At 43.5% G+C, this 22126-nt stretch overlaps 1 protein-coding gene across 2 annotated transcripts in view; it reads left to right on the forward strand.

The window, feature by feature from the left end:
• The window catches only part of LOC308072425 (uncharacterized protein), a 222514-nt gene that overhangs the window by 139652 nt on the left and 60736 nt on the right, over positions 1-22126 (forward strand). For both annotated transcript variants that reach the window (XM_080409251.1, XM_080409250.1), the window contains 9 exons: positions 1975-2100; positions 8831-8953; positions 11570-11707; positions 13821-13943; positions 14523-14645; positions 15587-15745; positions 18306-18437; positions 20866-20994; positions 21315-21443. In XM_080409251.1, the coding sequence (XP_080265377.1) occupies positions 1975-2100; positions 8831-8953; positions 11570-11707; positions 13821-13943; positions 14523-14645; positions 15587-15745; positions 18306-18437; positions 20866-20994; positions 21315-21443 (1182 nt within the window). The remainder of the gene's footprint in view (positions 1-1974; positions 2101-8830; positions 8954-11569; positions 11708-13820; positions 13944-14522; positions 14646-15586; positions 15746-18305; positions 18438-20865; positions 20995-21314; positions 21444-22126) is intronic.

Consider the following 22126-nt stretch of genomic DNA (forward strand, 5'->3'; position numbering starts at 1 on the left):
AGTGCTTCTGAAGTTATGTTTCTTGTCATTGATAAGGTTGGATTTAAGATGATGGAAAACTCATAGGTTTTAAGAGGCTGTGTGTTCTGACCCCATGGTTGCTATGTGTACGTCTAAGTGTGTGTGTGTGTGTGTGTATAATACTTGTTATATGCATATATATCATACTCAGGTTTTTTGTACAAATGTGCCATATTACAATAACTTGCCATATTTCTGCCTCAACCCCATGCACATGCTCAGACCTCCAGCCACAAGCCCTTTTACAAGAGGTGGGATTAGACTCACGACATGCCGAGCCTCTCCCTTTTTCTGATCAAAGATGCATGGCCGGTACCTGGCAGCAGAAGCACATTTCAGCCCATTGCTTCCCTGGTGGCTCTTCCCATCCAGTCTGGCACCTCCTCTCACGCAGCCTGCTCGATACCTCGATAAAAAGGCGTGATAAACCCGGCCGCGGCCACTCGGGAAACTCCGCGCTCCCCAGCCGCAGGCAGAGACCCGCACTGCCCCAGCTCTCCGCACACAAGTTCACGCTCGTGCCTTCTGGCTTTGAAGCCTCCAAATTTTTTTTTATGGCAGGTTGCTGCTTATCTCGCCTTACATCCAAATTGGCTTTTGCCTAGAAAATGGCATTTTTAAAAATCGGGATGTATATTCTGTCACTTGGAGCCGATTGAAGGCATTTTTTATCTTCTGAAATATTTTCATCTTATTTGAATATTCTTGCGGAAAAACAGGTCTTTGGATACAAACGTGCAGCAAGCAGGAAGCTTTGAATGTATCGGGTCTGCTGTCTCCCGTGTAGCGATTGAAGTGCTTTCAAGTTACATTGCTAACCGGGTGGGAGGTTTGCAAGCAGAGGTGGAGATCAGAAGCCAGGGTCAGTGTGCAACGAGGTGTCCTCTGGCTACTTCTGCGTATGCACCAATGATAATGTAAAAATTAGCTTCTCTTTTTGTCTTTTTAGCACATACTTGGCTGCACAAACTAAGTATTTGCTAATTGATAGCATAGGGTGAAATGTATTCTACAGCAGCTTTTGTGGCTAATGTTTTCTTAATGTCTATTATAGATAAATGAATTAATATGGATATTCTTAAAATAACTATCAAAGCTTTTTGCTGACTTCATTGGGTCTGGAGTTTGGTGCTTTCCATGAAGGACCAAATAGTCTTTCTAGCTACTCATGGAGAACATAATACATCCCTGCTGTTAAAATATATATAGATGCAGTCGTGCACATACTCACACTTACGTATGTACAGCACAATAACAGGTTCAGACGATCCATCTTATTTTTATATGCAGTGTGCGAATAGGTGTGGGTGTGTGTTAATGTGTTTTGGCAGAAGGAGAAATGTTTCTCCAGAGGCTGGGGATACATGTTGAACAAAAAACAGAGTATTAATTTGCTCGGGTAAAAGAAGCAGTGTCTTTAGAGACGTACTAAAGACCCTCTTGTTCCTTGTGGTTTATTTTGTAAGTCTGTCCTGTGCAGCTTGTGACTGCTGTCATTTGCAGCTTCCAGTGCATGAGACTGAGGAAATCACCCTGAAAGACAAATTTTTTTTATTTTAATCAATGACAGCAGAGACAAAAATAAACAAACAGCTAATGGGCAAGTGCCAGTAGGGCCGCTCTTTTTTCCCCTCCCCCGGCCCCTTACCTCAGTGGATTCTTGAGTGCTTTGCTGCTGTCAGATCAAAGAGTGGCTGTACTTCAGTCAGCGTTACAGCTCTTAGATCTCACCTGCCTCTCGCTGGAATCACGACTGTCGCCGATGTGGGATGCTGTGTCAAACAAGCGCTGTGAATGCAAGGGAGAGCAATCACACAGGGGATGACGACAGGTGCATTTATGAAAGCTGTTTGGTGAGATTTGCACATTTTTGCTGTCATTCATGTATTTAAAATAGGAAATAAGTTTCTTGGGTTGTTGATATGTGTTCCTTCAATGCTTCCTTGGTTCCAGCTGTCAGTTCCTGCAGTGTTAACAAGGGGGGCTGTGAGCAGGAATGCATTCAGCTTGGTGAAGACCGCTACAAGTGCCAGTGCCAGCCGGGCTACCAGCTGAAGAGGGATGCCAGATCCTGTGAAGGTAGGTCCTGCGTTACCTGTCTGGAGACAGACATTAAAGGCAATTTAAAAGACCCCAGGATAGTGCTTTGGGTTGTTGGATTCGTTCATATTTCACCCTGCTTGCCAAAAGCAGTTTTAGGAATCGCTTATTAACAGGATTTTAAAATGACACGTGTTTGAGGTGTGAAGTTCACATTGAGTCACAACTTCAAATGAGATTTTGGCCTCATAGACCCCTGGCTGTTCGTTGCACACTGATGATGATGACATAGGTTAGGAACGTAATTGTGTTCTAATTCTAACATTTCATTACTCATCAAGTTGTATATAGAGTTGGCCTGTATAACATGTTTTATTCTACATAAAGACTTCTTTATCTGCTTTTGGCTTGTGTTGCTCCTAATCGCAGTCCCATTCATTCATCCTCCCCTTCAGGTTTCTAAGCAAACACTTTCACAAGCAGAACAGAAATGCTACCTTTGGGTTTGATTGTTGGTTAGGGTTTTTTTTCTCACATATCTTAGCATATTCATCAGTTTTTAAGGCAACCCCCCCTTCCCCAACACAAGCGCGCACACAGTACCCTTGCATATGCCAGAGAAAGATAGGGCCAAATTTATGGATTTACTGCGCTAAAATTCCTGTCACAAAACCGTTTCCATATGGCTTCTCTTCTGCTCAGAGATTTTATATGCTGTGTGTAAAGTGTAAGTAAATCCTGCTGTTCAGCTTGCTTCCAATTCACGCTGTGTGCAGCGAGCACTTGGCCTTCGGTTCTGGCCTCCCCAGGCCCTGCCCTCCGCAGAGCCTGCGCACACCGCGCTGCAGTGAGCGCCCACAGCCAGCTTGCCTCACCGTCTCCCACCGGGTGGCCACTTTTTGTTCCCGAGACTGTCGGAAGGAGTTGGAAAATAGGAGCTTTAGTGGGAAGAGGGCATCACAGACCTTCCCCACCGTTCTCCAGTCCATTTCCAAACCTCTCGCAGCTCCTCCACTGCCTCTCCCACTCAAGGCATCCTTGGCCAAGGCAGCTGGGTATACAGAGCCCTGCAAAAAAACTCTTTGGCTTTTTTTTGTGGTGGTGTGTGGGACAGAGGTTGGATTGGCAGGGTGTAAGTATGGCACTGCCTGGTCAGGTGGGAGTTGTCCCTTTTGGGCGGTCATGGAGCAGTTCAGACCTCTGTTGTTTGGAGGTTTAGAGCCACTTCACGCTCTACCTATCTCAGCCGCCAGCAACTGGTTCAGCTCAGCAGCAAAACGAGCAGGCTCAGTCCCCTAATTAGTGAGGTTTTGCCACCACACAGACAGCTGTGGCCATTCGCTCCCTTGTGTCGTGGGGCTGATGAAGGTCAGCCACCCACCGAAGGCAGCAGTTTGTCACCAGGTGGTAATTACTGAACAGTGGAGAGGGGCCAAGGTCAGATTTGTCTGCGGGTAAGACCTTATCTGGAGTTCACGTGTATGCCTGGTTACCTACGTGGTGTAAATCAAAATAGAATAGTGCACCCCCGCCCCAGGACAGCTGTGCTCAGAGGAAGGAGAATCTCTCTCACAAGGAGAGCTCAGCTGCCAAATTGAAGACCAAGTAGGATGCTTTTCTCCCATAAATACCTTGGCAAATAAATGCCTGGGAGAGAAAAGTGCTAGGTAAGGCAATGGACAAGATTTTTACAGGAACAAATGATCGTAAAGTGGCCATGAGTACATTTGGGTTGGCAATTAGAGATGTTTTAAGTAGAAAAGGTGGGAGGAGGTGAGCCTGGCTGCTTTTAATTTCCACTGGTGGAGAAACTACAGGGGGCTAGCTGTGCTGCCAGTGTGGAGTCATCCCTGCTGACTCTTGGGAGCTAGTACTGCACCCCATGGCCCTGAAAGCCTGTACAGAACCACACAAGCCCAGCAGGGTGGTGCAGCTTTCAGCATGGAGGAAAACCGACGGGATGGAGTGGTGTGGCATCAGGCAAAATTGTAAGATAGCTCCAGGGGTGAGACATGTATGGATGCAGTCAGCAGCGGCTGTGCTAGCTGTGTAAGAGGGTGGGCTATACAGGATGTGTGTTAGAGTGAATTCCCCATTGGGTTGTCCATGGGTGGCAAGAACAAATATCTTTCTCAAGCCACTTTGAGTTTTCTTTCTGTAAGTCAATGCTCTTTCCACCCCTAACTTTTCCTGCCATGAGAAGGAAATTTTACTCCTTACCACTTCATATTTTCTCCACGTAAAGTCTTGCTGTGAGCAAGAAAATTAACTTGATAAGGCCCAGTTCTCTTTCTTTAGGTGCTTTAGAGGTCATGGCAGATAGGACTGGAGACTGTTCTTTAGAACCTTGCAGTGAAGGTCTGGAAGGCCCACAGCACACACAGAGCCAATACTCATGCTTCACCAAGAGCATTGCTGCCATCCCAGATCAGTGCATCGCCACGGCTTTTTCAGATGAGGTTCCTGGATGTTCTGGGACTTCTAGGAAACAAAACCGTTCCAGTACATTTTTTTGCCATAGTGTTCACAGCTTGGAATAGAGCTTTGTAGGATGGAGTCTGTTATCTACTAAAGTTAAGTTAAACAATAAGAGACAAATATGTTGGAAAAAGAACACTAGTGAGCTATTTTTAGCTTTTCCTGAAACCTGTCTATAACAGGAAGGAACAGACGTGTCAGTGGAAAACAAGTCAATCGGAGGTTGCCTTATGTCCTGAAGATCTTTCCTTTATGAACATTTGTCTTGTCTAAGGACTTTCAAGACTGCTATCTTTATTCAGATTACTATGTTTTAGTAACATCTACCCTATAATTTGTTATTTGCTTGTTGTCATGTCACAGAGTATTACAAGTTTTACTCTATGCTGTAATCATTCTCAAATTAAAGCTTTAGCTGCTCTGAAAACCTTTATAATATGCAGGTTTAACAGATGCTGTTTGATAGTGATTTCGTTTAGTTTAACCAAATAGAAAAAGAATCGGCAAATAACTCGTTATTTTATATCGGCAAGGAACAAGTTCTTGCTTGAAGCCAAATCCTTTGTAGACTGCAAATTGTTGAACTGCAGAGCCAAGTTGTCAGCCTTGAAAGCGTCATGTAGAATGAAGTGCTGCTGTCCCTTGGAAACCTATTTGCAACCTATTGTGCTGAAAGTCCAACACAAAATTTCAGTTCTACATCCTTAACAGTGTTTTGTTGTTTGTTTGGTTGGCTTGTTTTTTTTAATATATCAGATTTTGATATGAAAACTCTGGCTTTTAACCCAAGTCATACCTGTCCAAACAGTCCCGTTAGGTCTGTTTTGGTGTGTGCAAAGTCTTTATTTGGGTAAATACATCTGTATGCTTCCAGCAGGTACATGTTCCAGAAATAAACTCATGAACCACAGTGAAACCTTTGAAGTGGAGGCTTCTGTACACACTTTATAAATGTGTTTCTAAGTACTTGCCACTTAGAGCAACTTATCCTTGAAATAGTATGTTATTGTCTGAGAAAAGAAAAAAATCCTGATGTGCAACATGAATGGCATATGGGTTTAGATTGAGGGAGGGTTTTTAGGGCCCTTCAGCATTTATTTCCTCTAGAGACTTTTAAATACACATTGTTCCATGGTGAACTCCACCCTTGTATGTGTTTATGGGTTCACACATTGGAGTGCTAATTGCTATTGTTTAGAGCAACTCTTGAAATCTGCTCAGTTACAGCAAAATAAGAATAAAATGTACTTTTCTTGTTCTACTTCCAAGGTGTAATACGAGCCCAGTTTCCCGCTGTTTAAGGCATTGTTCCTGCTCTATGAAAAATGCCGTCCAGCAACAAAGAAAATAGTGCACAGAAAAACAATGGCTTTACTATACACAAAATTCTGTCAAGTATTTTTTTCCTAATCTAATCTCTTACAGCTACAGTAATCTTTGCTGTTAGTTGTAACGATGGCAGGTAAGACCATTTTCAGACAAAAATGTGACCTTTAAGTTGACAGTGTGCTGTAATTGGTTTCAGTGATAGACCCCTGCACAAGTGGGAATGGAAGATGCTCACAAATCTGTCAAAATGAGAAAGGAATTGCAAAATGTGAGTGTCATCCAGGGCATTATCTTTCTGCAGACAAAAAGTCCTGTTTGGGTAAGAAACTGGACTGTTTATTGGAAAGGAAGGTATTAATCAGTGTTCTGGCTTACTGAGCTTGGAATGGAAAGCTATATGTTATTCAAATATATGTATGCATTTTGAAACAGCATTTCTGTGGTATTTATGTCAGCCAGTAGTCTTGAAGGACCATTTTAGTAATGAAAATTACTCTGTGATCTCTTAAATCATGCTTTCTAGAGACTGGGTTTGTAGATGCTGTACTGTTATTCCTGTAGGGTCCCTTTAAAATAATGCCCCAGATACAGCTCCTGGAAAGTTGGTTCAAGTAACACTCTGAACCAGGTCACTGAAAACCTATTTAGAATTCAAAGGGCTTTTTAGCTGGAGAACTGTTTCCATATTAATAGAGAAACTACTGTGAAGGAAGAAATTGTGAAGTGTGAGATTTCCAAAGAGAGGAGCTTAAAAAGTTGAATTCCAAAGTCCTGTATTTAGTCTGGGATTTTCAAAAGGATCTAAAGCATTTCTGACCTGAAATGTGGGGGAATTAAAGATCAAAATACCTGCTTTTCTTTTGCAATATGAAGCTTGGAAGCTAGATAGTTTATCAGTTTCAGGAAGTAAAAGGCACTTGTGGACCTCATAGTGCACAGATTTTTAACAGCCTGGTCAGGATCAGGGTATGTATTCAGACACTAATTTTAAACTCCTCCTTTTGAAGACATGGCCACAATTTTGCCAATATTTAGACTGTTGTTTTATGTATAGAGGGTGCTGGGTTCTTTGCAAAATATTTACTTCCTACCCGGAGTATTATAGTCCAGTTGTCTGTAAACCCTCCTTTGAGTAGCACTGCACAGCTCAGCGATTCCCCTCTCTTACTGGCGTTACTCATGAGTAAGGTTACTGAAAAAGCAAAGTATTTTCAAGTAGCATAGACACTTCAGTGATGATTAATAGATGGAAACAGCAGTGGGTTTAATACTAGGGTCAACATGTTACTCGTTTTATCTTGAATGCGTGTTGACAATTCTGTTAATTTATCTATAAGCTAAAGCACTAGGTAGCTTGCAGCTTTATATATGGGAACAAATTATCTTCCCAGCCTCATGGCAACAGTCTTTTGAATCATTAAGTATCGTGTCTTACCATGGATATACAATTATTGTTTTTTCTCCTAGAAATTATTCAACGTCTTTTGCAAAATTCAAGCTGCTATTTGACTCTGGAAACCGAGCTAGTAGACAGAGGGCAACTAATGTGTCATACTTTAGCTATTAGCTGTATGTGCAAGATAGGAAGAAACATGTGCAGGATGGTGACTGTGGTTCAGTTTTCCAACTTTTTATTTTTCTGTTTGAAAAAGAAGAAAAAGAGAAAAGAACATTTACAGCATTTGCCAACATACTCTACTTGCAAAATGGCAATTACAGAAAAAGGAGAAATAACCCATTTTATTCTAAACAGCAGCTCCTCACATTGCTGCTTCAGAGAAGCTGTCATTTATCCTGAAATTTTCATGAGTTGGTGTGTGGTGTTTGCACTGCCTGGGGCCTCTTTTTGCAAGTAGGCTGATTGCATTCGTAAAGCTCCTTGTGTTCAAGTACAAGGGGCCATGAATACGGTGCTGGTTACAGCACAGACGGAGATAAAAATCTGTTAGTGGTTTGCTGTGGTAAAAGGTGAGGAGCTGCACACCGGACTGTTCTCTCCTGTGTGCGAGACACTGACCCAGGACTGCTGCAATAAATAATCTGTATTTTGTGAGTGAAATATCAGAACAAGAGGAGAAGAAGGAGGTAGCTTAGGGGTTTGCCATGTGCAAGATAATTCCAGTCTTTGCACAGGGGCTGGCGTTTTCTGCAGCTGTGTTCCACAGCAGCAGTATTTAGCATAAGGTTTTGCTTTGCTTTTATTCAATAATTATTCCTTAAAAGTATTTTTGCGTTCCACTGAGATTTTAAGAAGATGGATGCCTTTGGCATTTAACTCCACAACGCAGACTAGTGGGTGTAAAGCTGAGGAAGAGACTGCTTGACAGAGGACTGGGCAAAGAATGTTCTCCCCACCTACAGCCCTTCACCTTTTTCCTCTTCTTACAGGTGGGGCAAAACTCCCCTGGTAGAGTAGGTGCCTCCCTGCTGCACCTTCTGTAGAAGCAGCTGCGTGACTCAGGGATGTGACAGAGAAGATCTGTCTCCATTGTACCTTCTGAAACCCAGCCACCACTTAATCCAAATAATTTTACACGCAGAAAATAGTCAGCTTTTTCCTGCTCATTCATTTAACTATAATGGCATTGAGGACCTAGTGATGATTTTAGGGTACTGGGAGATAGGACTTCCTTCTGAGTTCTTCACGTGACTTCTTTTGTCATTGCTTTTTTTACAAGACTAATAAAGTTGCTTTGGCTGATACTGTAAACATAACATTTGGTATTGTAAACGTTCACATGGAGAGGTTCAAAGTCAACAGTGTTTAGAAAAGAAGGTTATTTTGGAGAATGTTGTTGTGAGTTCACTGTTCCTGGATTCATCAGGTGGTGTCAGCTATAGGCTAAAATCAGGATGCTCTTTTCAGTGGATGTTTGGAAATACAGCTGTGTATGTGTAGAGCAGTATTATTTTTTATTTTAATATGCAAATGAATATTTTTGCCTTTCTCTCTGTTTCGTAGATGTTGACGAGTGTGCAGAAGGGAGAGCCAGGTGTGCTCATCGTTGTGTGAACACTCTGGGATCCTTCACCTGTGTCTGTAATCCCGGCTTCGAGCTGGGGGCTGATGGAAAGCAGTGCTACCGTAAGTGACACTTTTACAGCTATGCATTTCAGGTTATCTTACCTGCAAACTGCTAGGCTTCAGTTTTAATTCAGTCAGATTAGCACTCCCAGCAAAATGCTAAAAAGTATGCAAAAGCTCAAGCTTAATACGGTGTTCTTCACCTTCTGCTACTGCTGGTTGTGCAGGTTGGTACATTCCTAAGTGTTCACAGACCTTAATTACTGCGTCTCAAAGAGTAAACAGCCCGGTTGGTTTATCTTCAGAGTCTGGTGAATTCTGCTGCAAAGCTACTAAAATATTGCTATTCCATAAAATATATTAATTCCTGCCCTCTTATTCTTCATGTTTCCATATTTTTTTTATATTTCTTATATGCTGGATCTGATGCAAAAGAAAACCATCATGATGTTCCACTCTTGTCTTTATTTGTCTCAGTTTACTTGTGTTCCTCCTGAGATTATTGAGACTGTTTAGTAGATGCTTTTAAAACAAAGGGAAAAAAGCAAGATTGGGGATGACAAAAATATTTGAACAACTAAAATGTCCTAAACTGAAGTGATACTGAGCCCTGTTGTCTTCCTTCCCATAACTTAACTCATGCCAGTGGGGTTTCTTAACCAACACTGCTTTTCTTGAGAAGGGGACTGACTCCCAGCGCTGTTAGTTGACAGGTAATCCCTGGGCTGTCCTTGAGGGCAAATTTAGATTAATAAAGGAGGTGATGTGGAAGAGTTGGTGTTATTATGGACCTAACATAAGCTCATTGGAATGCAGACAAAAGCATGACCTGTTTTAGCAAAGAGGTGGGCAAAGATTGTTCAATCTTAATAATACTGTGCAAGAACTTTCAGCACAATTTCCTTAGGAAAATATGCTGCATGCCAGGGAATTATTGCTTTCTTTAAGAATGTGCATATAAGAAATACTTAAGGATAAAATTCAGTTTCAAAGCATTAACATACATTAAAAACAAAAACCAATTACACGAGAGACATCCTGGAGAATTATTTCATAGGTGATGGGGAACTGTGAGGAGTACAATGGTGGAGGAAATGCAATTAATATATAGATACAAAATCATTTCTTATAGGGATAAAAAATTGGTTTAGACCACTTAGATTTCATTGTGATTTTCTGATAATATTTTTCACCAAATCTCAGGGGACGGTGGTTCTCTGTGCCTTATGTACAATATTACAGAGGAAACAATAAAAATAAAAACATTCTGCATATATTTATGATCAGGATTATCCCAGTGTTTGAGCAATTTACAATCTTTGTTTATTCTTTCATTTCCCCAGTGGCACGGGGAAGAGCTGTTATTCCAGTTTTACTGATGAAGAGCTGAGACAAAGTAAATGATGGAGATGGCGTATAAAGTCAGATTCTGCATTTGATTGGCAAGTTTCCTAAATCCCAGCTTAACACACTGGACAGGAGACTAGATTTCATCTCCGTGGTGCAAAAAATCTTACTATGCATGAAATGTATCCCTCGGTATATGTTCTCTTAATTCATACCCTGTCCCAGCTAGACTTGTATTTCTTGTTGGCAGGCAGGTTGCTCCCTGGGGACACAAAAAGAGGTAGGATGGGAGCCACTGGCACAGGTGTGTGCCTGGGCCGTGGGGCAACGCCATCCTTCTGTACCAGGTCTGAGGGCCCCCGCTCTGAGCTGGGCTGTTTCTGGAAGGACGGTGGCTCCTTTAGGGAGTGTGTTTCTCAGTTCCCCTACATATTATGGGAAATTAATTCCTCTCTAAATCGCTCTGTAACAAGATAATCCATCAAATTCTTCAAGAGAAACTTTATAACTGGCCTTATTGTTTCTTTTCATCCCAAAGAAATCATCTAAGGAAGTACCTGGGTGGGGGTGAGGTGGCCAGATGCTCCCTTCCCTGTAGGAGGGTTTCCGCTGGACCTGGCCATGGTGCTGTGAGGAGTGCCCAGCACAACCGAGCGCAGGAGGTGGGGTGGTCTGTCAGAGCGAAGGGGACTGGCGACAGCATCGTACCACCACCCTGTCTTAATTGCAGGGGGGACAAAGTCTTAGCAGAGGAGCTGCCATGTGCCCCCTTGAAGGGACATCCGAGGGTCAAACACTGCGAATTGGTTTGCTCTGCGATTCGGTGTCAGGCTCGCCCACAGGACCCTGCCGTGGAAGTTTAAGATGTTTGTGTTTGGTGGATGTTTCAGAATCTGACTCTCTCCCATTCGCATACAAAACCAAAAGCTGCGTTTTGGAAAGCATAAGCAGTCTGGGTTGAGATGGGCCACCTGGGCTCCTCAGATGGTTCCTTTCCTCCTTTGAGGCAAGGGCAGAACTTGCTGTTGCGTTCAAACAAAACATAAATCTCAGGAAACCTGTGAACGCTCCCGTAGCAGGCAGGCTGCTGAAGTGGTGAGCCGGCTTCATGTTACCAAAGTTGAGAGCATCCTCTGTTATGACACAAGGAGACATAACCGGAGTTCAGTGACTCCAAAACGTGCTCTGCTCGGGTGTGTGTGGGAGCTCAGTTTATATTTCCTGCTACAGTGGTCGGCTTATGGATGCTTTTTTACAGAAGGCTTATTCTCCAGTGACTCTCCCCCTGTGCTTGCTTTTTAACATCCTTTTGATTTATTTCTCTGCAAGGCATCGAAATGGAAATTGTCGATAGCTGCCAGGAGAACAACGGTGGCTGCTCTCACCGCTGCGAGCACACAACTGCGGGGCCGCGCTGCTCCTGCGATGACGGCTATCGCCTCGAGTTTGATGGCAAAACGTGCGCAGGTAATTCATGGCAAATGCTGCATCTCTGCGGGAGTAGGGAGGTGATGTGGCAGGTCTCTCTGCAAGGGGACCCTGCAGGAGAGCTGTCGCTCAAGGAAATAACTTCCCATCCCCTTCCCTTCTTCTACATTTTAATTAATACTGTCCTCTGATGCTTCCTCCACCGCTGCTCCAGCCTGCCTTGCTCTGCGTGTTTGCTGGGATTATTAATTAACAAGGGGAAGGAGTTCTGCCTCCTAAATGGAAGATGACACTTTGGTGCATCACCAGTTGTTATGGCCGTATCTCATTGTGTCCAGCCCAAGTATTGCTTGCCTGACTTTTTTTCCCTCCCCTTCCTCAGCCAGTGACTGGGAGGAGGGTCGGCTCTGGCTGGGAGCGCTGGCACTGCGGTTCTGAAGTGCTTGGTGCACAAACTCCGCTTTCTGTTATGGAAGTTGCTGTATTTCCATCAGATTTGCTCAGTGATGAGATTGCACTTCTGGCTGTGAGAAGTCTCACTCAGGAAGTGAAAGCAATAGAGTTAGATTTGTTTTTGTTTTGAGAGAAGAGCTTAAAAAGTCCTTCACATTTTAAATGATTTTACTATGTGATTTTTTTTCTTTTATCTTTTGTTGTTGTTCATGGCTTTTGCTATGCAAACTGTATCTCATTCTGGTTTAGGCTTGCTGTCACTATGTCATTAAAATTTTAAGGAATAGCAAAGAAGAAGCAGGGTGTTGGGAGGAAGGAAAGGAAGAGCAGGCATCACAGAGCAGTATAGTGAGACATGAGGAGAGGCAGAGAGCAGGAGCACTGGTGAATGGGAGAAGCATTACCCGTGGGAGTCTTGCAACTAAAAAAGCCAAGTGCTGGAGAGAGGAAGGAGCAGGGGAGGAGGGGAGCATGGAGGTTTGCACGGGCGGTTGATGCTGGAGCTAAAAAAGCAAAAGCAAAGAAGGTCAGGGAGGCAGATCTGGACGCAGAGCCTTGCGGGGGTGGGCTGGGTTACACACTCCTGTTTGTGTATGGATGAGAGCAGGCAGAGCAGCCTCCTGCCCGTGCCCCAGCTCACTGACCTGCTGATGGAGATTTCAGAGGGAAGCAGTTCCTCTGGACACAGCGAGGGAAGTGAGAGCACAGGGGAAGGGTTCGGCAAGGCTGAGGACATGAAAAGCTGCTCTTAACAGCAAAAATCTTTTTGTTGGATGCAGGTTTCACATTCCTACACAGACAAGGGGCTGTTGCTAGACCCCAGAGCAAGGCATCATCTGACACACTGCAGAGGAGCTGGGCTTGTGACATTTCTGGAAAACACTCCATGTTCAACTAACCTGCATTAATCATTTTCGTGCTGACCTCCTCACCTCAATTGATTAATTACATTTTCTTTCTCCTTTTCCTCCTGTTGGTGTTTTCTAATAATGTTGGTACTCCTTCCAAGGTTAATTGAGACACTGACCTTTCCCATCTGCGGCTGCTCGTGTGGGTAACGTTCAAAAGTGTTTTGCAGACTCAGCATTGACAAGGTGGTCCTTGAATGGCCGCCGACCCGCTCAGCAGGCTGCAAGGGTTGACACCAGCTGGGAGCCTGCAGTGAAAAGATAACAGCTCGATTCTCCTATCTAATCACTGGAACAGCAGCGTCGACGATACCAATTTCCAGATGGACACAGGGCAGGATAAGGCAATGGGCAATTAGTTATCAAAAAGTACAGTTGCACCTAGCAGGCTGCTGATGTCCAGCAAGGGCACTGATGGATCGGAGCGCTGTTTCACTGATAGTTTGCATTGAAAAAGGTAGAACGTAAAAAAATCCAAATGGTTAAACCTAAATTACTGTTGAATAGATGGTATTTGTGGGCCGATGAGACATAGTTATTGTCTGTTTTGTAAATTGCCTCGTGGCAGCTAAGGTTTGCAGCCAAGATGGCTCTCCCTGGGCATGGAGGGTACTGGCTGCTGGGGCAGAAGGTAGAAGACAGCCGCTGTCAGGATTCGGACAGTGTTTTCTGTGGGTGAAGGGAGGGGAAGACGTAAAGGCATGTTCTGAAAAGTGCGGTAGCTACTGAGCAAAACTGCGGCAGCAGCTCGGACGGCATCTGAGGCTGAACGAGCTGCCCCTTCCTTGCAGAGCTGGACGAGTGTGAGACCGGGGAGTCCTGCTGCTCCCAGTTCTGCATCAACTACGCGGGTGGCTACGAGTGTGCCTGCAAAGCGGGGTTCCAGCCCAACGCCGATGGCTGCGCCTGCGACGGTGAGTCCTTTGATACCAGTGGCTCGCTCTGTGCACAACAGCGGGTAGAAGAAATGCTGATAAAGCTTGTCACAGGGCTTTGTGGGCATTTCCCTAATAAGAGAATCAGTGACCATACACCAGCTTTGCCAATAAGGTTTTACAAACGTGTGATTTCCACTTTGTGAGGCTGGAATACAGTAATAACCCAGCATCCAGCATGGAGAAGCAGGGCTGTGGGAGACGAGCCAGCAGAGAGGAACATTTCCTTCTCTCTCCATGGACACTGTATATTGATGTGTGTTAAAGACTACTTCTATGAAAGGAGAGCCCTCAAAATAACTGAAGGATCAACTGAGCTTAACAGCTTAAAGCAGCTGTTTTCACTTGAGACAAAAACATAGGTGAAATAATCCGTTCCATGTTGCCCTGAAATGTTTTAATATCTCCAATAGTAGTGAGAAACTGAGAGTCCCAAAGTACTAAGAAAATCGGGTTTTCTTACATGCAGAATAATTTTTCAGATGCAGCCAGGCATGGAGTGCACTCTTCAAGCAGAGGTACTTGCGCCTAATCAGCATTTACATCTGTTTTTTCTAGATGTGGATGAATGTCAGCTAGATAATGGCAACTGCGACCATTTCTGTGTTAATTCTCTGGGGTCATATGAATGTGCATGTAAGGAGGGTTACAGGCTTGGTCTTAACAGGTGGTCCTGCATCGGTAAGTTGTTTTTATGTCTTGAAGGCCATTAAGTATTTCCCACTGATTTAAAGTGTGAATTTGGAACTGGGATTTTCACAGATCCTGGGATTTTAGGAGCCAAATTTGAGCCACCTCTGAATGGGGCCAGGGGAGGGCTACGTGTGACATGGGGATCCCAAGTTCATCCTCGAGTAGTGGGTTTTGCCAGAGATTAATGGGAGATGAATGCTTAAACCCACTGGAAATGTTTGAAAACCTAAACCTTGTGCTTTAGAAATAAATATTACTCTGACAGTTTTCTTGCACTATTTCATGAAGTTTAACATGCTGTGGAAAAAAAAGGTAGCCAGATTCTGCTTCGATGAACCACGGCAAGTTTTCCACTAAAGGCGATGGTGTGATTCTGGACTTCTGCCAGTGTAACCGGCACAGAGTTTAGCCTAGCAGCTTACTTCTATAACAGTTTAGCACCTGCTAAACCTTGGGCAGAGTTTAATATTTTAACCAACACCAAAAAGAAAGCCAACTGATTTCCCATCATTTTGAGACTCAAATTTTAGTTTTTCTGAAAATAAATTGGACAGCCAGCTTCACTCTATATTTGTCATCTCCAAAATGAGCTAAAGTAATGACCTTAATTAACTAAAATAATCTCAAACTTCAAGTGAGGAAAATTAAACTCCTTGTTTAATTTTTTTTGGACTCTGCAGGACCAGACTTTTATTTCCAGAAGAAAGGAAAGGGAAATATATTTTTTTCTGCCCCTTTTCTCTTATTTGGATAGCAGAAACCCTGTTTATAAATACAGATGAGAAAATGAATCGGCTGGAGCTGCTGTGCAGACTGCACAGGGGTGTAGCTAGAAACCTACCAGCATTAAAAAAAAAAAAAATTAAAATGAAAGGCAAGTGTCATGGAGGAAGACTCAGGGCCAGATCCTGTTGGCATGTGTGTGTCAGCCCTAGGTGGAGATGAGGCAGATGCCGAGGAGGCGGTGGGGCTCGCTGGGGCTCCGGGGCTGCAGTTCAGAGGTTCCCCCCAGCTCCTTCGCTACGCACTTGGTGCCCTCTATGAGGATGAAGACCCACGAGGAGAGCTCACCCTGGTGCAAAGGGTCGGTGAGTGAACAGCATCATTTCTAGCCATCACAGCAAACTGGGGGAATGGGCTCGGAACGAGGATCCGGGGCAAGAGTTTATGCAGGGCTCGCTGAGTTTAAGCTGTCAGGAGGAGCAGAGGAGGGATGAGCATTAATCCTGCTTTCTGCCTGTCCTCCGTGCCAGCAGGGAGGAAGCATCAGATGCGCCATCCCAAATGGGGTATGTTTGAGGAACGTGGAGGCTCCCCAGTCACGGCTGCTGCTGCCTGGATGTGGTGGGGGGGGATGTGGAGGGAGGCAGGGGAAAAGCGAGCGGCACAGGAAGCAAGGGATGAGAGGCTTCTTGGAAAAATTGGGTGTCTGCACAAAGCCCTGGAGGCAACAGACCGAAGAGAGATGCTCTTCCTCCCAGGGACGAGAGGATTGCGTGGGTTTCTGCAATGCACAAAATCAAAAAACCACCAAAGTTGCTAAGTTGCTCTATTGAGAACAAGCCCTTGGGAAACACTCCTATGGGGGCATGTGTGCCTGTTTACAAGCCCTTTTATAATACTTGGAGGGGATTTTGCTCAAATTATTTGTATTCTTGCTTGTGGTAACACACAACCCTTTGGAGATTCAGGTCTCTTAATGCTATGGGCGTGTTCTCCAGGAAAAGCAAGGACCCATCCACATAGAGCTCAGGCTGGCCAAGGGCTCAGCACAACTGGGGGCAAACACACAAGTCACAGGACTGGGTGCAAAGCAGCTTTGCATCCCACCCGGACTTCGCATGACTTCTGTCTTTCCACTTGAAGCTGGAAACTTCCTCACTTGAAGAGTACTATGAGTTGAAACACTGTGCTTGCTTTCTGATGAGTGCAGCATGTGCTGGTGGGTCACCAGGCAGGAATGGGATTTCTTATTTTTGTTATGTATGTCCTGTGATTTTTATATGAGCTCTAATTACTCATCTGAGAACTGTGCCCTACAGCAAAACCCAGGAACTGGTCTTGCCTTTAATAAAAGATTAACTTATTTTTATGAACAAAACTGTTAAGACCTCCCAAATCACATAGCATCCAGCCAGACTCAACGACATCGTTAACCAATTGGGAAACTGATAAATGAGATAACCACAGGCAAAATTATCAGGCCTAGAAACCACAATCAAATATTTATTGACCAGTTTTTGCATGTTTTATTTATATTTAGCCACATAAATTTGGTTGTAATCAGTCATAGCTGAGCATCTGCACTTTTTCTAAAGCTGAGGCTTTTCAGCACGTGATGATTTGTAGGAAAAGGTGATGGAGAAATGAAACTTTTAATGGTGTAGTAATTTCTTTTACCTCCCAATTATTAATTTATTTCTTATGCTTTCAAACATATTTTTGTGCTGCTATCTATATTATTAAAATGCCCATGCTTTAGCAATAAGCTGATGCAAGTAATTAAATATTTTCTATAGCTATTTTCTATAGCTTGTATGACTTTTAATGTAGAAGCATGACATTTTTAATGGTAATCTGTATTCTTCTCCTAAAGTATGAATTTGTAACTTGTTCCAAGTGGGAGCACTGGGATTCTGAATGTCTCTGAAAGCTTAGGCATTTGCTCAGCTACAGAAAAAAGGAACAGTTGGGTGCTGAGACCTAGAGGAAATCTGGCCTCACATAGAAAATTGCTGGTGAAAAGCAACCAGCCTGCTGACTTACTGTTAGCTGAAATAATCTGCCAGCTCGCTTTCGGGTGTTGTTCAAAATCCCTTTCCAAGAAGCCTCCAGCCACAGCCATAAAGCCTCGCAGGCAATAAACTGACCGTGTCGATAGGATCTTAATGTCACTGAGGTATTTTAGCAGGGAGCAACATTTATTTTCGATGCCTTTCTCAGTGGACTCCACAAAGGGAGACCATGAAGGTGCATGTGCCTGCGGGTACAAGGGAGAAAAGGGGGGTGGGGAGGCTGAGGGAGGAATGCAATTTCGTATAAGGTTTCCCATATAAACCAACCCTTTTTTTCATATCCATGAAGAGAAAAAGGAACTGATAAATGTGTATTATGCTTTGTTTTCCTAGAATAACACTGAAACTATGCTGTTAAAAATATCACTGAAATAGCACCGCATCCACCTACTGCAATAGAAGGACAAAAAGGATAGCCTAGCAAGGACACAAGGAGATTCTCTCCCAAGAAATACTTTTGGTTATATACAATATTATTAAGCATTATGTGCAAATTCAGTTTTTCTGAAGGCCAAGTATTTGTTTTTTAAAAGTATTTTTAAGTGCTCTTTGGGGAATTACAGTATTTAAAGGAGAAAATTCTAGCTAAAGTCACAGCTTTCCTTTTGTTTAGACTGAGAATTTGAAGAGGAAAGTTTGGGAATCTGCATTTGGGACTGTCTTTTGCAATGAATCAGTGGTATTTGCAGCAGCACAATATTAATGTTAGCAAAGTGAATACTTTTTTTTCAGACTGTAAATTTTGTGTAGGTTCCTTTTGCACTTGTGCATGTGGAATGATAGGCAAGAGCTTGTGGAAATGTTCTGTCTGGATGCTCACAAAGCCTTCTGTATTTATTTTTTTTCATTTCAGTTTGCCTTGATAGCACTTTTGGCAACGACTGTAGCTTGAGGTGTGAGGATTGTCTGAACGGAGGCAGATGTAACAGTGAACGCAGTGGCTGTGTTTGCTCACCTGGGTGGACCGGCATTATCTGTAATGAAAGTGAGTACGGTGTGCTTGAAAGGTGGGGGCTTTGTCCTAGTGCTGTGACACTGCAGGTAGGTAAAAAATACAAATAAGCTGTTTTACTTTTAATCTGTAAAGCTCTCTAAGGTACACAGCTGTCTCAGAGGTAGATCAAAATTTTATTGTAATGTGGCACATTAAATAGAAATAGTCAGGGATGCTACTGGATATGATATGAACCCTCAAACAGCGAGGTCTTTGCCCTCCAGTGCAGTACGGTACAGTACCCCTCCTGAGTATTTGGTTGGTGTTCATTCCTATTCACTCTGCTGCTAAAAAGTGCCAAAGTTTGCCTGCCATGCTTCATTCCACAACTTGCCTCGCTGACGTCCAGAAGTCTGTCCCAGCAGGTGGTGTGACAATCTGGGTGGACATGTATACCAAGCGTCATTTTTTTCCATTATAGCATCCCAAGACATTAACTTCTTTTGTTTTTCTGTGTTGGTAAACTTGTGCCTGGTTCTTTTTCTTTAGCATTCTTTTTATTACTAGCATCGTTTTCTTGGGATGGTTAATTTTTAATATTGGAAATTGTATTTTTCAGAAATCTCTTCCCAAGTCAGCCAGTGCCCTTTGTAACAGCTTTTTACTCTCCTGCTTCCTGGCAGAAGATCTTTGTGTTTCAGAAGTATGTGTCAAAACCAACTGGAAAGACAGTAGCGGTGATTTCTTGATGTACCATGCACTGTCCTTCATCTGCAGTTTGGCAAAACTTGACTGTTGCTTGTCTGCGACTTATACAGCCGGTGCCCTGCATGTTTGCGGAGGGTCCCTCCATTTCCCGGTGTATGGCCTGATGGGCCGTCATCCTCGGAAAGTCTCTGCTGTCACTGATGAGACAATGGATGAGGAATTGTTGCTTAGCATCAGTAGACAGCACTCTTCAGTTAATTACCATCAGGATTATTTACGAGGCATCATCACAAGGACAGAAATATAGAAAAAACAGCAAATTATTGAAACTAATTCTCCATCTGTAGTTATTTTGTTCTACGTTGTGGAATATCCCTTTGGCCAGTTTGGGTCAGCTGTCCTGGCTGTGTCCCCTCCTGATTTCTTGTGCCCCTCTAGCCTTCTTGATGGCAGGACCTAAAGAACTGCAAAGTCTTTGACTTAGTATAAAACTACTTAGCAACAACTAAACCCATCAGTGTGTTATTAACATTATTCTCATAGTAAATCCAAAACACAGCATTGTACCAGCTACTAAAAAAACCCAAAAAACTATCCCTGCCGAAACCAGGGTAGGGGCTGATCATGAGTTTGGTTTGTAAACATATGGGGGGCAGCTGACAGAGTAGGAATGAAGAGGATTAAAACGATAATTTCTAGTCTGCCTAAGACAGGTCAAGCTACCAAGTTCGGATATTCTTACTCCTATTCATGGTGCTCTAGTGGTTTAGGATGGATTATAAAAATTTCAAGAGAGGTTCCAAATACTTTAGTTCACTTCATAAATAATAATATTATTGCTCTGTATTTATGGTAGATATAAATGCCGGTAATTTGGTGGAGTTTGCCTCTGGAATGTAAAGAACTTTAATGGGACTGTGTTATTAAGCCAAACCTGCCATCCGATGAAGCAGGCATTGGCAATGATAAATGCAGTTATAATGTGTGTGAATTAGTCATATGTGATTGCTTTCACTCATTTCTCTTGCTTTCTTAATATACAGTATAGTTTACGGGTTAAGGGTAAACTAAACAGTTGAGAAAACTGGAACTAAATTTCTCTAATAATGTAACAAAGAAGCTGAATGGAAATTGATGTGAAATGTCAAGTTTCTTAATGTACATTGATAAAATGTCAGTTAAATCAGATGACTCCAGAACTGTGTTTACTCGGCTAGCTCAGGCTGCAAACACAGGAGCAAGGCTTCATTTCACGATCTATTTTGTGCAGGAGCAATGAGGGTTTTAGGAAGGAATCCCATCCTGGTCTGGATCCATTGCTGCCACGAGCACCGGGGGAATTTCAAAGACTATGTAACAAACCACAATGTTATTTTTATAATAGTATTTGGGAGAAAAACAAATATTTAAAATACTTATCTCCAAATATTCAAAACTGTGCTCTGATTTTTAAGCTTTGTACTTGAGGCGATTTCTTTTGAGCCCTGTGCACTGTCTGGAGGGTAGCCTATACAGGGGAGAATTTGGCTAAGTAACACAGTACTTCACATAAGTAAGCTTGGTTAATTCAGGTGTCCTTTTAAAATTATCTAGTAAATATCAGATGGATTTGCATTACCTCATATAGAAAGAATATGGCTTGGTTTAGAGCCTGCCTGACTAAAGAGACACTCTCCCTGCTTGGTTTTGATGACTGCAGTCTTATTTTGCTTCATTTCTAGCAGAACGAAAGGATTTCTTGGCCCATCCATCTTCCCTGCTTTCTCCGCAGCTTGCTCCCCTGGGACGTATGGCAGAGGCTGCGCCGCTGTTTGCAAGTGCCAGAACGGAGGCTCCTGCGACCCAGTGACGGGGCAGTGCCGCTGCCCACCCGGCGTGCACGGCAAGCTCTGCGAAGATGGTACGGCTCCCCTTGTCTTGCCAGCTGTCCTGTGTGCCTGACACCTCACCGCTTCCCCCCCCCCCACCCCGTTCCTGTCTAGGTGTAGTTGTGCGTGGTACTGTAACCCTGTGGCGTGCCTTGCAGTGGCTCTGGGTTAAATAATTAGCCAGACGGAGGGTGAGAAAAAGCAAGTGCCTGGTGAGGATGGGCTGCGCAGTGCCCAGGTCAGCACTGAGGCAGGTGGTGCTTTCTACAGCAGCAACTGAAAGACAGCCGATTTGGTGTTCGTGTTTTAACCCTTCACAGCTAACGCCTTGCTGTGTTTGTGCACTCCAAAGGTTGCCCGAAAGGCCTCTTTGGGAAAAACTGTAACAAGCCCTGCAACTGTGCCAACAACGGCTATTGCCACAGGCTCTACGGCGCCTGCCTGTGTGACCCTGGGCTCTACGGGCGCTTCTGCCATCTTGGTAAGTCCCCATAATTTTTTGGCTCTCTTTTAACACATGCATGACATAACGGTCTTAAAAACTTGAGGTAGCGTATAAAACAAGCAAGGCTGTGGGCTCTGCGAGGAGCTGGGGGCAGCAGGAGGGTGTGACTTTTGATGTGTGGTGGGAAGCCCCAGAAACTTCATTAATCTTTCCCTTTGCAACTAATCTTTGCCATAAGGACTGAGATTTCCTGGTGCACAAAGGGGGGGGCTATAGTAGGGTTAGGCTGGGATGTGCAGGTTAATGTTAGGGTTGCTGGTGAGGTTAAAGTCTAGTTGGAATTAGTGGCTGCTGATGCAGTTGGAGCTGGAGCTGAGGCGCAAGGCTAGCTGGTGCAGGATGAGGATGGAATATTAAATGGGAATAAAAAGAATCAAAACAAAAATGTTGAAAAATAGATGGTCACGTTTCTTTGCACTTACATCTATGCAAGATTAAAAAATAGTTGTGTGATTGTTTTGGGTTTGTTTTTTTGTGTGTGTATGGAAGCTTTTGTCTGTGATTGTATCCAAATATTTTTTCATTAAAACTAAGTTTTCTTTGAAACATTTCTCATTCTTGCATTCACCATGTATTGCTTGAAATGAAATGAATTACTTAATAATGGAATCATGTAAACTATATTTTACACACCCACACATTAATAGGCACTGTCATAG

Source organism: Falco punctatus, assembly GCF_963210335.1.
Source record: "Falco punctatus genome assembly, chromosome: 13".
Classification (NCBI taxonomy): Eukaryota; Metazoa; Chordata; class Aves; order Falconiformes; family Falconidae; genus Falco; species Falco punctatus.